Source organism: Sebastes umbrosus, chromosome 1, assembly GCF_015220745.1.
Source record: "Sebastes umbrosus isolate fSebUmb1 chromosome 1, fSebUmb1.pri, whole genome shotgun sequence".
Lineage (NCBI taxonomy): Eukaryota > Metazoa > Chordata > Actinopteri > Perciformes > Sebastidae > Sebastes > Sebastes umbrosus.
The window spans coordinates 26658450-26674870 of record NC_051269.1 but is presented as its reverse complement, the minus strand read 5'-3'; the positions used below and the strand labels follow the sequence as shown (position 1 = coordinate 26674870).

The 16421-nt window shown below is 41.0% G+C and overlaps 1 protein-coding gene across 6 annotated transcripts in view; it reads right to left on the bottom strand.

Moving 5' to 3' along the window:
* The window catches only part of srgap3 (SLIT-ROBO Rho GTPase activating protein 3), a 75103-nt gene extending 58990 nt beyond the window's left edge, over positions 1-16113 (bottom strand). For 2 of the 6 annotated variants that reach the window (XM_037772669.1, XM_037772659.1), the window contains exon 1: positions 15434-16092. In XM_037772669.1, the coding sequence (XP_037628597.1) occupies positions 15434-15497 (64 nt within the window). In that variant the 5' untranslated portion in view covers positions 15498-16092. Of the gene's footprint in view, positions 1-15433 lie in introns of all 6 variants that reach the window. The other 4 variants (XR_005207258.1, XM_037772687.1, XM_037772650.1 and 1 more) reach the window with 4 other exon arrangements.
* Positions 16114-16421: the final 308 nt, after the last annotated feature.

Genomic DNA, 16421 nt, shown 5'->3' with positions numbered 1-16421 from the left:
ATAAAACGTAACCGCGGTATAAATGTCTCTTGAGCTACGCCCACCACCATCTCATGCCTCCCCTCCTTTCTGACATGTATGTAACGAGGCTTTGAACTCACACATTTCAGTGTAAAGATGCTAAACATGGATGCCCCACTTTCAGCTCGGCTGCTCTGGATTTCTTGGTTTAAAAAAAAAAAATTAACAGATCGTTCCAGATAGATCTCTTTAGAAAATGATACATGCAAACATCACTGAGTTCATGGAATGAAAAGGGAATTTTAGCAGCCAGATTTACAGTTTAACTATTAGCATCATTGTTCAAGAGCAAAGCAGTGCATGTATTAAAGCAGGGGTGCCCAAACGTTTCCCTCTTGGAGGGCCAAAACTGGAACTTAATGGTGGGCCACGGGCCAAAAGCAAACACCGATTGTATTGTATTGTTTAGATGCAAAATGGTACTAGGATCCCAAGTAGCTTAAGCAGTTTAAATAGTATTTTTTTATGAAAAAAAGTCTAAATTCTCTGATTCCAGCTTCTTAGATGTGAATATTTTCTGGTTTCTTTACTCCTCTATGACAGTAAACTGAATATCTTTGAGTTGTGGACAAAACAAAACAAGACATTTGAGGACGTCATCTTTGACTTTGATCAACATTTTTCACCATTTTCTGGCATTTTATAGACCAAACAACTAATCGGTTATTCAAGAAAATAATCAACAGAATAATCGACGATGAAAACTATCATTAGTCACAGCCTTAGACTAATGCGCCAAAAACGTTATGGGCTATTGTGTTTTGGGTCTATCTAGCGTTTACAGTAGAGTCCTTCTCGGGCTGATCCAGCTGACTTGAGTTTTTTTGTTTATGGGGTAATTCTAAATTAACAGAGTGAATAAAGACAGTAATAATTGAATATTCGATTAGTTTTTACTTGAATTTTCCTCGGGATCAATAAAGTTACTATCTATCTATCTATCTATCTATCTATCTATCTATCTATCTATCATAGTTAACCCCTTAAGACCCATCTGCTGAATACCATTGGGCTCATTTCCAGTCATACCCAATTTATGCAATTTCCAGACTGTTTAGGGACCCCAGAATGCAGAAATATTCAAATACACCATTTTAGAATAGGCCAAAATAACACATTTATACTATTTATTAAAAACTGCATTGCTTTTGCCCCAAACTGCATGTGATTATCATAAAGTGGGCATGTCTGTAAAGGGGAGACTCCCGTAGAAACCCATTTTAACTAAAAATTGAGCCTACCTTTGGAGCATTATTTAGCCTTCTTTGCGATCCAGCTAACAAGCATGATATAGTTGGTACCAATGGATTCTTTAGGTTTTCTAATTTCACATGATACCAGTATCTTCATATAAAACAGCCTGCTACAGCCTCTGAAAGACAGTAAAGTTGGTCGGAATCGACGGCAATACTGCAGGTCTTTTAATGTAAAAAACCCCCGCTAAGGCTCATTTGAAGTTGCTGACCATTCATTTCAAACAGTTTTTGATCACACTGTTACTGTTATTTAAAAAGGGGCAAGCAGGTGGGATTTTTTGGAGCAAAAACACAATTCCTCTAATTCAAAGTATTATAAACCTTTAATGTTGTTGCTTGATGAAGCACGCAGCTATTATCTGTGGCAGACCTGTGTGTTGTTGCCTCTACGTCTTTCTATTTAGAGATGAAGCCATCTGCTTATTTGCTTTTTTTCTCTTTTTTTGGGAGAAGGGAGGGGGGGGGTTATCTTCAGACAAAAAGGCTGATAGAGAAAGGGGGGGGCGGGGGGGGGGATGAGACGGGAGCAGCTGAAATATGGTCAAACTCTTTGGGATCAAGCACATAAAGGCCAAAAAGGATAATTTTGTCCTTTAAAGCTTTAACAGCCTATTGGAGGACCTTGTGACAGTACAATCAAATTTGATTCCTGCTCTGCCTCTGTCGTTACCAGTTCTGCTATATGCATGAAAAATAGCCTTTTATATTCAGTGTTCTGTAACACTAAACTATAATGATGGAGCAGTAATGCTGCACTTCTCACATCTACTGGAATCAAACACTTTATTCTTTTGAGCTGCAGACAACTGGGATTTAGTCCATAAGTATCAAAATGCAGTCTGTTCATTACAACAATTCATTAAGTATGTTGAGATAGAGGAAAATGTGTGTGTGCATGTATTTGCATATAATTATATTAATGTGTAGCTTTAGATCTCCAGCAAGTCTGATTATGTGTCTGAGGTCAACAGTCATGTTTTAATGTTCTGGTTCATTGCTACCGCTCTGTAAATTACTAGGTTTCATTATGACATATATATTGTATATGACATATTATGAGAGCAGGCAGTATATATATAAAGAGCCCTACCCCTTCCACTGGACACCTGCTCCACAATATAATTTCCCCTACACTGGCGTTTAAGGACAGGAAGGACACTTGTCTCCTCTCAGCACAGGAAACCCTCTGAAAACAATAGTAGGATGTTGGAGATTTCTGACCTTTGACCCTCACAGACAAAAACCCTGTATTGGCAGCTGTGTTACAGCTCAGCGTGGTGATGTTTTCTAGCAAAGGCTGAATGAACTGAAAACTGTCTAGTGGAGTGGAACTCCACCCAGAATCGTCTGCGTGAACTGAACAGTCACCTCCTGCCAAGTGTCTGTAAATGGTTTGGTTCACAGAGCATGAAACAAATGCATCAAATGACAGCTTCTATCTCAATTCTCATGCACTATGGATGTATTAAGAGAACTGGTTATAGGACGATTAATCGATTAGTTTAATTCTCTGATTCCAGCTTCTTAAATGTGAATATTTTCAGCTGTTTACACGCCCTGTGCTGTGACCTTCCTCCTACTTTAGTGCATGTTAAGCTCATGGTGAGCCACCAAAACACCAAGTGGGCCTAAGCAAGAAAAACACTTGTTTGTCCAATAAAAACACTTGTTGGCATGAAGTCCAACCATGCAGTACGCACTAGAAAAAACACAGAGAAACATTTGAGGAACTCAATCTCTTTATTTTGTGAAGAAATTTAGTTCCTTTCGATTTTGTCTTTGTTATCTTTGACTCCGTATTTCATCTGATAGCAGATCTGAACTATGCTTTTGCCGACACCCTTCAACAGGCCTATGACTGTCTTTTATTGCAGTAAAGGTTGTGCTCTGTAAACTCTGCAATGCACTGCAGTAGAACTGCAACAATTTATCGATTAATGAATTAGTTATCAACTATTAAATTATTCACCAACTATTTTGATAATCGATTAATCAGTTTAAATAGTATTTTTTTTATGAAAAAAACTATAAATTCTCTGATTGCAGCTTCTTAGATGTGAATATTTTCTGGTTTCTTTACTCCTCTATGACAGTAAACTGAATATCTTTGAGTTATGGACAAAACAAAACAAGACATTTGAGGACGTCATCTTGGACTTTGTACATTTTCTGGCATTTTATAGACCAAACAACTAATCAATTATTCAAGAAAATGATCAACAGAATAATCAAAAATGAAAACTATCATTAGTCATAGCCCTAGACGAATACGCCAGAAACATTTTTAGGCTTCCACGGGCTATTGTGTTTTTGGGCCTATTGAGCGTTCTTGTTTATTGAGTAATTCTAACTTAACAGAGAGTGAATAAAGACAGTGATTCTGACCAATAGAAGAGGAACAACCTGCTTGCGAGCTTTACATGGTCGTACATGAGGATTGAAGTGAAGACAGTAGGGCTGAAACAAACGACTATTTACACTGTCTATTAATCTGTTGATTATTTTCTCGATTAATCGATTAGTTGTTTGGTCTATAAAATGTCAGAAAATTGTGAAAAATGAGTGTTTCCCAAAGCCCAAGATGACGTCCTCAAATGTCTTGTTTTGTCCACAACTCAAAGATATTCAGTCTACTGTCTTAGAGGATTAAAGAAAGAGGTTTCTATGGATGTTTTTCTCCACTGTTGAAATCCACTGACACTCCAGCTGAAAACAGTCTCTGTTCTCAAAACTACAAACATTTTATAATCTACATGGGGTTAGTGTTTGTTGCTCAAAACAGTTTGGATAAAGTTCCTCTTTTCAGCCGAACTCACAATATCTGTGGTGTTTTATGTTTTCGTCTCCCTCAGGCAAAATGCAGCTCAGCGCAAAACATTGTCAACAACTTCCCCAACGGATGTAAAAGTGATCCGCACTATAAAAGGACTTCTGACATTTCCTCAGCACTTAAAAAGTTATATCCTTGCCTCCGATGTATTACGGACACATTTTATGTGCTGACAACGAGACGTTACTTATTATCTTATAAAAATAAAAACCTGCGCCTCCTCCTGAGGTCAATTCAGGACAGCAGTGGTGATGCACCGGTGCAGCATTTTACTGCAAGTCTGCTGTTTAGGAGGGCCACGTGACGTCTTGGCGCAATGAAGTCGAGATAAAATTGGAGTGCAGTGAATGAGAGGGATTTTCTGCAGAGCGTCCTGAGGGCAGCAGGGGAAGCCGGGCTGTACGGGGCGGCAGGAGGAGCAGGAGGGATGGATCATTTCCCTGCAGGGCAACAAGGCTGAAATAATATCTCGCATAAAGTCGGGTTTGACGGTGCCTTCTCTACAGATAATTACAGCCATGCTTAGCATACGCGCAAGTGTTTCATTGACTCAATGAAAAGCACAGTTGTGTTTTTGGATGTTGGTGCAGTGAGTGTGGAGGAAAGAACTACATGTCTCCATGTAATGGGGATAAATTATAAATCATAACCAGCCTCAGAAGGTATTAAACACTTTGAAAATAACGTCCTTGGGCGCTCACATCACCATGCAGCAAGACACACATACTGTGTATACACACACACACACACACCAGACAAAAGCCACTCGGAGCCAAATTTCACTAACCTAATCCCCAACTCAGCTCTGCAGTATCTGGGCTCTACACTGCAGAGCCACATTCACATGAAAAGCAGACAAACGCTACCCCTTATACAGACCATAATTCACTCTCTCTGTCCCTCGCACTGAGCTTCATACTACAAGTTCCAGTCGTTGAACTAATCCCCCACTTCTCTGCTCTTTTTTTTTTTTTTGAAATCCCCTAATGATTAATGCAATTTTGGATTCATGAGGGCATGCTCCTGATGTCAGCGCAGGTTCTTCTCTATCTCGCCTGTTCCCTCAAGAGCCCCGGCTGCTGCAGCACGTGTAATCACAGATAAGACAACAGGAGCTGAGACCAATCAATGGCTGAGCAGAGGTGAACCGACGGAGCGTCCTACAGCAAGATGTCAGCTGTCAGTCGTCCCTCACGCTTAATCCTCCCTCCTAATTATCTGCTGCTTTATCGCATTCTCCCCTGGATGTTCTGTCAAACTGAAAATCAATCAAATGAGCTTGTCTCATGCAGTATTTTAACTAACTTGTAGCCTCTTATTGAAAATGAACGCTATTAAGGCAACTGCGTCCTGTCTGTGATAATAAGCTAGATGATAAACAGCTCGTTTAAGCCTCCCAAACTGTAATAAACCTCAAATCGCACTGCTTTGAAGGAAAACACTCAACTCCTGATGGCAATAAAATACACATTAACAATCAGTTATTGCTGTACTTCACAATGCGAGGAGAGGAAAATCATCCCAGACTTCCTCATGGCTGGCTGACATTGATTTCCTCTCCGGTGCTCGTATCACGTCATCACGTCAGCACGTTATACGAGTCGTCTGATGCTTCAGAGAAGCCCGAGCATTTAAGCTACAACCAGAAACACGCCCTTTCAGAGCCTAGCTGTCCATCTCTGCTGTATCCAGGATCCAGCTCTGCAGGACCAGGCTGAGAGGTGTCTCCATGGCAACACGGGCGTGCACCAGTCCCCGGGGAGCAGCTTATTGGAGGAGAGGTGGAGTCTGACGGATGTGGACAGGTGGCAGCATTGAGTGAGGATGCACGTACGGATGTAAACGACTGAGACGTGGTGTACATTTGTGAAGCTGATAAGGAACCCACTGTTCCAAGCAGTCAAACTCATTTCACTATTTCCCTCTGAACACTGATTGCATCAAATTAAAATAAAATAGTCCCACCACATGTGGTACTTAGAAATGCACTGGAAGCTTTAAATGACTCCATTTATCCAATTTAGCTTTTATAAATAGTAGTGTGTGGGCCTCTAAACCTGCAAGGACGGCTCTTCATTGTCTCAGAGTAGGTGAAACAGAGAGTAAAGTTCAGTTGAAAAATGACAAAGAAAGAATAGTTCACCCTCTGCTGAGTCACAACCAAAGGAGCTCCTTATAGTTAAGTCAATTTATTTTTATACAGCATCAAATCATAACAGAAGTTATCTCGAGACACTCTTCATATAGAGCAGGTCTAGACCGTACTCTATAATTTAGAGACCCAACAAGAGATCACCCATGAGCATGCATTATTATGTGATAATAGCAAAGAAGAACTCCCCTTTAGTGGGTAGAAAGCTTGCACATCCTAGAGACACCATATACTGCAATTACAGAAACTCAAAATGTATAGGCTTAGGCTATATACAATACATGAAGATTGGCAGCTTTTCTTTGTCTTGTGTGAAAATAAACTGAATATCTTTGGGGTTTGGACTGTTGGTCCAACCCGATATCGCGCCAAATCATGTAATAGACCCGCCTGTCCATCAGAGGATAACGTGTCAGTGTCACGTTTTGCCACGCAGAGACGTATGTATGAAGGTGCAGAACCAGCAGGGTCAATAAAACCTCTTAGTTAGGTTTAGTGATGGCCTTAAAATAACAACAACGTACGGAAAACACGTGACAAACGTCACTAACGTCACTTGCAAAACACCGGTCTCCTGGTTGAAAGTCCTGTGTTTGTTGGACCCATCCACTTCCACTCCCACCATAAGCTGACTTTCTCGCTTTTTATTCTACGTCACTAGCTCTGAGCGTAGCATATTCACACGGATGCATTTACATTGCAGTTAGACTACATGGTGTACAATTAACATGCCTAAAGCAAGAACGGCGTTCTTATTACGCGCTTTTATCGTGTCATTCACACGCCTTTTCCTGTGACCGGGCTGGTTGGTCTGACAAAACAAACAATTAAAAAACACCACTTTGGGCTTTAAGGAAAATTGTGATTTTTAACTATTTTCTGACATTTTACAAACCAAACAAATAATCATTAGTTGCAGCCCTATAATAAATAATGAATTAAAGTAGAGTGCTCCTAATAATAACGAGCCTGTGCCATATATGCTTCTATTTCTACCCTCCGTGGTGGCGGAGAGAATTCTGTGTGCAGCAAATAGGTACACTCTTTAATTATCTAAAGTCTATAGTGGGACCTGAGCTTCACTGTTACATAATGAAGTTAATTTAGCAGGTCCCAAGCCTGCACTGGAAGAACGTAACTAATTACTTTATCAAATAGTCCCTCTCGCTGCTGAGTTATTTTTGCACAACTGCACTGTTTCCTCTGTTTCTAAGGTTACAGTCTCTCAGCAGGAAGTTTGTTTTTTTATTATTTTTTTTCTTGTATCAACCGTTGCTTCATCTCACCATGGATGCTTGTTGGGTAATAAAAACAAATAATGTCATAATTTCCTGTAATTTTGGATTTGCTGGGAAATAATGGGGGCAACTGAGCGGTCACTTACCAGGATATATTGTCTCCAACTCTCAGTGAATGTTTTGCGATACGAAACGTTCAATAAAACTTTATAAACATAATAAACCAAAAAATAAACTAGAGACAGAATCTATTTAAACTCATGTCAAAGGTTTTTCTTTCTGAATGTACGCAGAGCTCGCTGACTTACATAATGCAGAAAGTTACTGAACCAAAACACTCGTATCACCTGGGACCTGAGCTTGTATAGTTTTTCCTTCCATTAGTGTCAATCTCCAATGGAAAACTATACGTAGCATCTTACAGAAATTTATTTTTGCTATTTCAGTTCAGCAAATATGGTTTGTCTATCAAAAGGGCATCCATTCAGTCAATAACTGTTCATTTCAGAGACTAAAAATATTTAATGCATTCATGTCAGAACCATCACTCTCGATTTAAATTAAATGTAAGTGCAACAGTCCTGTAACTACAGTAGGTTTTAGTCCCGCAGCAAACAGCAGTGCATTACTGGACTTGTAATACAATCATGGTGTTGACAGCGACACTTCTCCAGACAGTGTCCATTAAAATTCTTTCAGCATACACGACTGAATGAGAAGAGAAGTGGGATCATGCACTGACTGGCACCAAACAACCAAGAAAATGGAACGTTTTTTTCCCGTTTAAAGGACCCTCTGTCTACTTCATCAATGCCAGCACACAAACCAAAGAAAAAACAAACAAATTGTGAGACTGTCTTAAGCGATAATCTACGCCTGGCAGATCACCCGTTTCATGAAGGGCTGATTATCTCTCGAATCCTTGTGAAACGGACAGAACAAACTCTTGATTTATTGAGTGGCAGCTGCATTCCTCACACTGAGTTTACAGAGACCAGATAAGTCCGATGCAACACTATAACTAGATTTATGGTGGCAGATGATGATAGCTCAGTATGACATGAATAGCCTATATTGTTTTTTAAATGGTGATCTCTTGTCTTCTTTGTCACACATGCTTAATATATTGTACTTCTTTGATGGACACAAATGAAGAGTGGAGAGTCTAAGATACTGTGTGTGTTAGACTTGTTGCTTTCTTCTGAAATTTCTTCAATAAAATGCGATTAGGTACAAAATAATAGTTACAGGAATAGTTCAACATGTGTGGAAACACGCTTATTTACTTTCTTGTCAGATGAGAGGATTGATACCACTCTTACGTCTGTGCATTAAAATGTTAGTTCAAGTGTTTGAGGCTTGTATAAGGTACTTATCCATAGTCAGTGTATTACTGATAGTAGATGGCGTCGGCACGCCCCCAGCTTGGAGAAACAGACTGGAATACCGACACCGGAGCAAAGCAAATACAGTGCTGTGGACGGGGACGGTAAAAAAACATATTTTAGCCTCCTAAAAGAAAGGCTCACCTAAAAAATATCCTATCAGTTTAAGTGTACGCTATATTTAGAATATTTTCACCGCTTTATCTTGCCGTCAGACCGCCCTTTCCTTCTCCTTTCTGACGGGGAACTGAAAGTGAAACTTATACATGCTTTCTTCAAAGCAATAGTCTGACACATAACCCTCATAAAACAGACATTTTTACACTTCAGTTTTTGTGTGGCTTTAACAAGATATAATGTGTTGATTAGTGACCTTTGTAGACGCTGGTAGGCCAGAGCCAGGCTAGCTGTTTCCTCCTGTTTCCAGTCTTTACGCTAAACTAAGCTAACTGGCTGCTGGAGGTAGCTTCGTAGTTGGCGTACACACATGAGAGTTGTGTCAACCTTCTCATCTAACTCTCTGCAAGAAAGTGAATAAGTCTATTTCCTGAAATGTCAAACTTCCCCTTTGGGCGGCTGGTTAGCTCAGTCGGTAGAGCGAGCGCCCATGTAAATGCCAAGGCTCAGTCCTAGCAGCGGTGGACCCGGGTTCGAATCCGGCCTGTGGTCCTTTCCGCATGTCACTTCTCTCTCTCCCCCTTTCCAACACTCTATCCACTGTCCTATCAATAAAATGCTTAAAAATCACCCTAAAAAATAACTTTAAAAAAAAAAAAAAAAAAACTTCTCCTTTAAGACTTCTCTGTATATTAATAGAATGAAATCACACAATCTTAACTGAGTCAGCAACAGAGCCACTTGAGCTGTTTGTTTGTTTGTATGACTACTCGCTGCCACAGCACACAAACAAACCAACCCAAACTTTATTGGACCACAGAGTAAACAAGCTCACCCACTAAAGATTATTCTGTCCAAATAGCTAATAGATGATTTTTTTTTTCTTTGCAAATGTTCTCTCAGTCAGCAGCAGGTTTGCCCAACAAGCTGCCGGTGAGTCAGCGCGACAATTTCTCTCCCAACACGTCAGTTTGTACACAGCCGGCTTCATGCTGCCCAGCAGGATGTTAATAGCTAAATAACCAAATCCCACCTGGATCTCCTAACAAGCTCTGATCTGGAGACACGTTTCCAGCATTAACTGACCAACACATTCAGTGTTCGTAATACACATCACTAGTCGTAGGTATTTTAGAGTGCAAAGACTCCACAGGTTCAGTTATAATCCAAAAAAACAGAAGACGCGTGAACCGTTTTCAGCATTGATCTCCCTCAGCAGAGCCGTCTGTAGCCTGGAGCAACAACAAACAGAGACACACCTAGTGTCTCACATGATTCTCATCAGCATTTAAGCAAACTGACGACACTTTTTCGGGTCGTTAGGAGGAATCATTATATCACACAAGACATACTATAGTTTTATTTTCAAATAAGTGATGAAAAGTATGGTTTGTGACCCCGCTAGGTATTGTTACTATAAGCTGATGATTGATGTATTATACAGCTGCAAAGAATATAACATGACATCACTTAAAGATTTTACATAAAACGTATAGGGCTGTCAATTGATGAAAATAGTTAATCACGATTAATCGCAAATTAATCACACATTTTTTATCTGTTCAAAATGTACCTTAAAAGGGAGATTTGTCAAGTATCTCTTATCTCTCTCTCTTATCAATATGGGAATGGGCATATATGCTGCTTTATGCAAATGTATGTATATATTTATTATTGGAAATCAATTAACTGAACAAATCAATGATAAACATTGTCCAGAAACCCTCACAGGTACTGCATTTAGCATAAAAATATGCTCAAATCATAACATGGCAAACTCAAGCCCAAAAGGTGACAACAGCTGTCAGTGTGTCAGTGTGCTGACTTGACTGTGACTTGCCCAAAACTGCATGTGATTATCATAAAGTGGGCATGTATCGTGGGTACCCATAGAACCCATTTTCATTCACATATCTTGAGGTCAGAGGTCAAAGGACCCCTTTGAAAATGACCATGACAGTTTTTCCTCGCCAAAAATTAGTGTAAGTTTGGAGCGTTATTTAGCCTCCTTCAGTGTGTGAATGTGTGGTTGGCATGGGTGGACATTATTGTTTACTGTACATCTGGAGGACACTGAATAATTTCAAAGAGCAGTTGCCTGCATTCATTTCCCTGATCAGAGCAGCCTGGAGTAAAAACAATGAAAAGCAAATGAAGTCTGGTGTGATTTCCGTCACATCCAAACTGTGCCTCCTCTCAAACACACGCATTTATATGTCTATCAATGGCTGTCTATCTGCACGCCTGTGTTTGTGCGTGGGTGTATTGGTGTCAGTGCGGGTAATGACTGTCATGGTCGTGTCTGAGTTAGACAATGGTCACATTTAGGAAAAGTAAAACAACAAGTTAAAGCACTGATCGCACTGACTTTTATCTATCTAAATACTGCAGGAAAAATATGGTCACTAAGAACCTAGTATGCCAGAGAAGGAGAGTGGGGTAAAATCGTGCTGCACTCCAAGTACAATGAATCAGACATTCTTTGCAGAGGGGGATTCAGGGAACGCCGCCAACAGAACAGGCAACCTGCTGTCCCTCGAGTCAAAGTACAGTACAGCAAAAAGATGTAAACACAAGGCCGATTTAATAAAACTGAGCTGTGAGGAAGACAATGGAGTCTTAGCTGGGTGCAGCCATGTCTTGACTTTTATTTGGTTTCAAAGCTTTGACCTGTGTTTTCTTTCTCTGTTAAAACCGCACTAGGCAAAATATTTTTGGCATCATTGGACAAAAATTCCATAATGACCTTTCAGCATATTGTAATTCAAGTGTTCTGAGAGATAACTAGACTTCTGCACCTCTTCACGGCTCTGTTTTCAGACTTTAAAAAAATCTCATTCCTCGTTCCTATTGGACATTCAACAGAGGCAGCTTTCAATCACTCCAATCAAACGGTCAAACTACGGAGCACTGATCTTTGATCAACCTCAAATGTTTTCAGAACTATCTTGTAGTGTACCATTTAGCTGTAAAATGAGAGAGTTTGCTCCGGATGTTGGGCGGTGCTTGGTATTTCCCCAACAGATCTCAACATGGCTGCTGGGTCAGAAACTTTCTCATTTTACAACTAAACAGTACACTACAAGATGTTTCTGAAAACATTTGAGGAGAGAAATAGTCATTACAGTAACAGAATATTGATTCATATTTGATCAGCGCTGCCTAGTTTGACCGTTTGATCGGAGTTCGCGAGTGATTGACAGCTGCTCAGAGATGGCAAGGCTCCAGATCAGCTCTGATTGGTTGTTTTCCTCCAGTCTGTGAAATCTTGCAGATGCCGTTAGGAGCACCGGAGGACACAGAGGCACATGATTTTTTTCAGATTACCCGTCTCATGCACTTCTGTCAGGATATAGTGACCGTTTTATAAAACTAACTTTTTTTAAAATCATATTTGCTCCATTTCTATCCACTGCTACTTTAACTTATGATCGCTGGACTTTTAAAGCACCCAGTTTTATATAATAAAGACTGATGGTTCAGTTTATCCTCGATGTGGAAGTATGAGTTTACACTGAAACCATATTTCAGTCTCTGAACCTGGCGTGTAAATGTCAAACAGCTGCTGATGGCTGAGCCCCGAGAGCAACGCTTCACAAGCTGCCTATTAAACTGGCAAACGGGAGGAGGCAGAGCTGCAGTCCTCTGCAACCACACGATGGTAAGCTACAAAACAGGGTTCAGGCTCTTTAGTCAGCGTACGGACCCTCTCTATTGACATGCTAATGCAGGATCTGCCAGCTGAACAGCTTGAATAAAGTGAACACCATCTCCCAAGGTCCTTCAGAGACCTCGGCTTTGGCAGCCAGCCTCGAGGGTCGTCAAGAATTCATTAATGGCCGTGCGTTAAGATTTCAACAGAGTAGTTTGTTACACTGCAACAGAGGAATTAATAATACGATGTGCTTTCACACCTGCAGCCACTAGGAAACCCAATAGTGAATGTACTGCGTTGCTTCTTTGTTGTAAAACTACTGCTGAAACCAAGTGATTTTTTTTTTTTATTAGCCCTCATACATAATAAAGCAACCTCGCGATCTTGTTATGACCCAATCAATGACACACTGATGATTTGGGCCCCTTCTGCCATGTAGACATTAACCATAAAGCAATAACTCAGAGGAAGACGGGTGCAATTTCCAATCTGAATTTCATTAAGCTTCGCTCACTCTGCCTACTTCGACTCAAAACATTGCCATTGTTGTGAGGGAGGTGGTGGATGTCGGGGAGCAGAGCCCTCCGTGTCTGTAGGCGATGCAACGCACCAGCTGTGAATGAGAAAACAAGCGGCATTCTCCATAAATTAACATTAACTTCATCCTCACACAGTTCAAGGTCCCCGTCTGATGCAAAGAGGCAGCACAGCACACACAGGGCCTGGCTCTGTGAGACAAGAGTTATTCCCCCAGTCGGGTCTAAGATGAATAATTGATGTCTGAATTAGCCAAAAAAATGGCCTGGAGTAAAACGGAAAGCAGCCGAATGAAAAGATGGGCAGTGATATGGTGGAAACAAGACGTGCAGTTTTCTGAATGACCAGCAAATAGCCTACCACAACACAAAACCGAGGTTAAAGAGGCACAGGAAGTCTAGTAGGTAAGATTATCAACACAAAGAAGAACAAGTCAGTAGATCAACCCGCTCACTCTGAGCATCCAAAGGTCTGGACTGGTACACGATGACTCGGGGGATGATCAGTTGAAGCCCCTGAGGCGTAACATTAGTGAAACCACTGACAGGGAGAGTGCTAGTAATGGGTCCAGAGCCTTGAAACTGAACCCACTTAGGGAAATGTCTGCTCATAACCAGTCTACTCTGCTTGTACGTACAGTATGCCCCCTTCATTTTTACACCACATGGCAGAATAAACTGTCAGTGTATGGATCTTTTGATTGTTCATTTGGGAGCCCTTTTATTTCGTAGATTGCTGCTTACACAAACTTTAAATATATTATCAGTTATCTTGTTTTTCCACAATGCTTTCATATTTTTACATAATCGACTGGCTCCACAGTTCATCATAGTCTGACTCAATAACCAATACAGTCGAGTTGACCCCAACAAGCACAGTTTCGTTTGACATTAATCATTCGGGTAGCCCCCTCTTAGTCAATTTCGTGACTAATCGGTCGTTTTGGTCTTAGTCGACTAAGATTTCTGTAGTCGATTAGTCGGTTTTTATGCTTTTATCATGCAACTTATCATGAAACTTATAAGCACATCTCTGGTAAACACAAGATTTAAAGAGGTGCTTTTGTGTGATTCTTTGTGGAGAAACTCAGTTTCACAGATCTGTCGATTAAATCAACTAATCGATTAGTCGAAAAAATCAAATGAGCGTTAGTTGACTAAGGATTTCTTTGGTCGAGGACAGCCCTGGATACAGCTCATAAGTGTTTACTGACTCAAGTTGTTGCAGAAATGACGGCGGAATGTGGAAGCTCGTGTGTGCTTTGCAGAGAGAGATATTTTACTGGAATATTTACAGAGAAAATATTTCCATACACCAGTAGGGAATTGGTACAAGTCCTTGGATTAAATGTGTAGTAATAAATCTGAGAATCGAGGTCTGCGTGCTCAAAGTTAAAAACATACTCTGCAGGTGTCAGGTGTTAGTTGACTATGGTTTTCTCTGGTGGAGGACAGCCCTACAAAATAATACTGCCGCCCACCAGTCTATAATCTACCCTCAGGTTTGAGATGATTAGGATTATACTCAGTAAGTAAAATGATGTTTCAGGTAACGAGGCAGTAGAGTGTGGAAAAAGGAGGACTCAATGATGACATTAAGCCACAAAGTGTGGAAAAACAGCCAAATCTGACAATGAATCAAAGGCAGAACGTGAGCGGAGTGCGATCGGCTCTGTGGATTAAAACTGAAGCCACCACAAGACACTGAATCAAATGAATTAAATGCAATATTCACAAAGATTTCATCAACATATCTATAACCACAGTGAGCCAAAAAAGCAGGGCCCCAAAATGTGAAAGAATGAGACAGCCAGTCCTCCATCATCCTGCACTGATTTTCAACACAGGGATCATTTTTTACCCTGCTCAACCACCATCCTAACCATATTATGACAGATCAAAAAATGCAGCACATAAAAATCCCTCTGGCTGTTGTTGTATTCATTAACAAAAAAAAAATCTTTGCACACAAGAGAAATAACACAGTGATGCTCTGTCATTGGGTTGACTGTCACGGTTTACCTGCCATCATCTGAGAGGGGAAGTCTATAATGCTCTCTGTTTTAACACTATATATAACAGCTATAGAGCTGGATTGCACTGTGTTATATATGAATAATGATAAACAGGCTGTTTGTTGGTCATCCTCTGCACGCAGAGACAATGCACACACACACACACATCACATGCACACACACACATCACATGCACACACACACACACACATCACATGCACACCGCACCTTTCACTTGGGTCTCATAGTCCGCTATGATCTCCTTATCCTTCTTGTATTTGGTAGATGACATGGTTCCTCGGGCTGTTTAGGGTGATGGACTACCCCAGAGGTCGAGGACTGTCTTCTTTCTTGGCTCTTTATTATAAGGGATTGTAACGTTGCAGCGCTTTTTCCTCCTTTTCTCTACTGAAGAGAACAGAAAGCTTTCAAAATGTGTTGTATTCCCGCAGTGTGCAGTTTAAACCGCCTTATCGGTGCAGAAATAACACAGCTGTGTTACAATGTTGCATTTTTCTCTTTCTCTGCTCGGGTTTTCTGTCTCTCCTCCTCCTCCTCCTCCTCCTCCTCCTCCTCCTCCTGGTACCGGACAACTCTCAACGCTTCAGCAGGAAAACACAAAAGAGACGAGCGAGCTCAAAACTGTAACAACAACATGATGAAGAAGGAGAAGAAGAAGAGCGCGGAGAGACGCTTGAAAGACGAGGTTTCAAGCAGTCAAGTAGTCCTCGTTGTTGTGGCTTCTTCTTCTTCTTCTTCTTCTTCTGTGTCACAAAAATGAGCAGACATGCGTACAGGAGCAGCAGCGAGGCAGCAGACACCAGTCGGACTCTCTGACAAATTGCGCTGCAGGGGAACAGGAATTTAAAAGATAGTCACGTGATGAACCTCCTCATGTTGTCAACCAGCCATCCTTCAGCCCGCCCCTCACACACACACACACACACACACAGAGAGAGACACACTCACACACACACACACACACAGACACACACACACACACACACACACACACAGAGACACACTCACACACACAGAGAGACACACTCACACACACAATCACACACACACACACACAAAGAGACACACTCACACACACAATCACACACACACACACACACAGACACAATCACACACGCACAAACACACAGAGACACACTCACACACACAATCACACACACACACACACACACACACACACACACACAGAGAGACA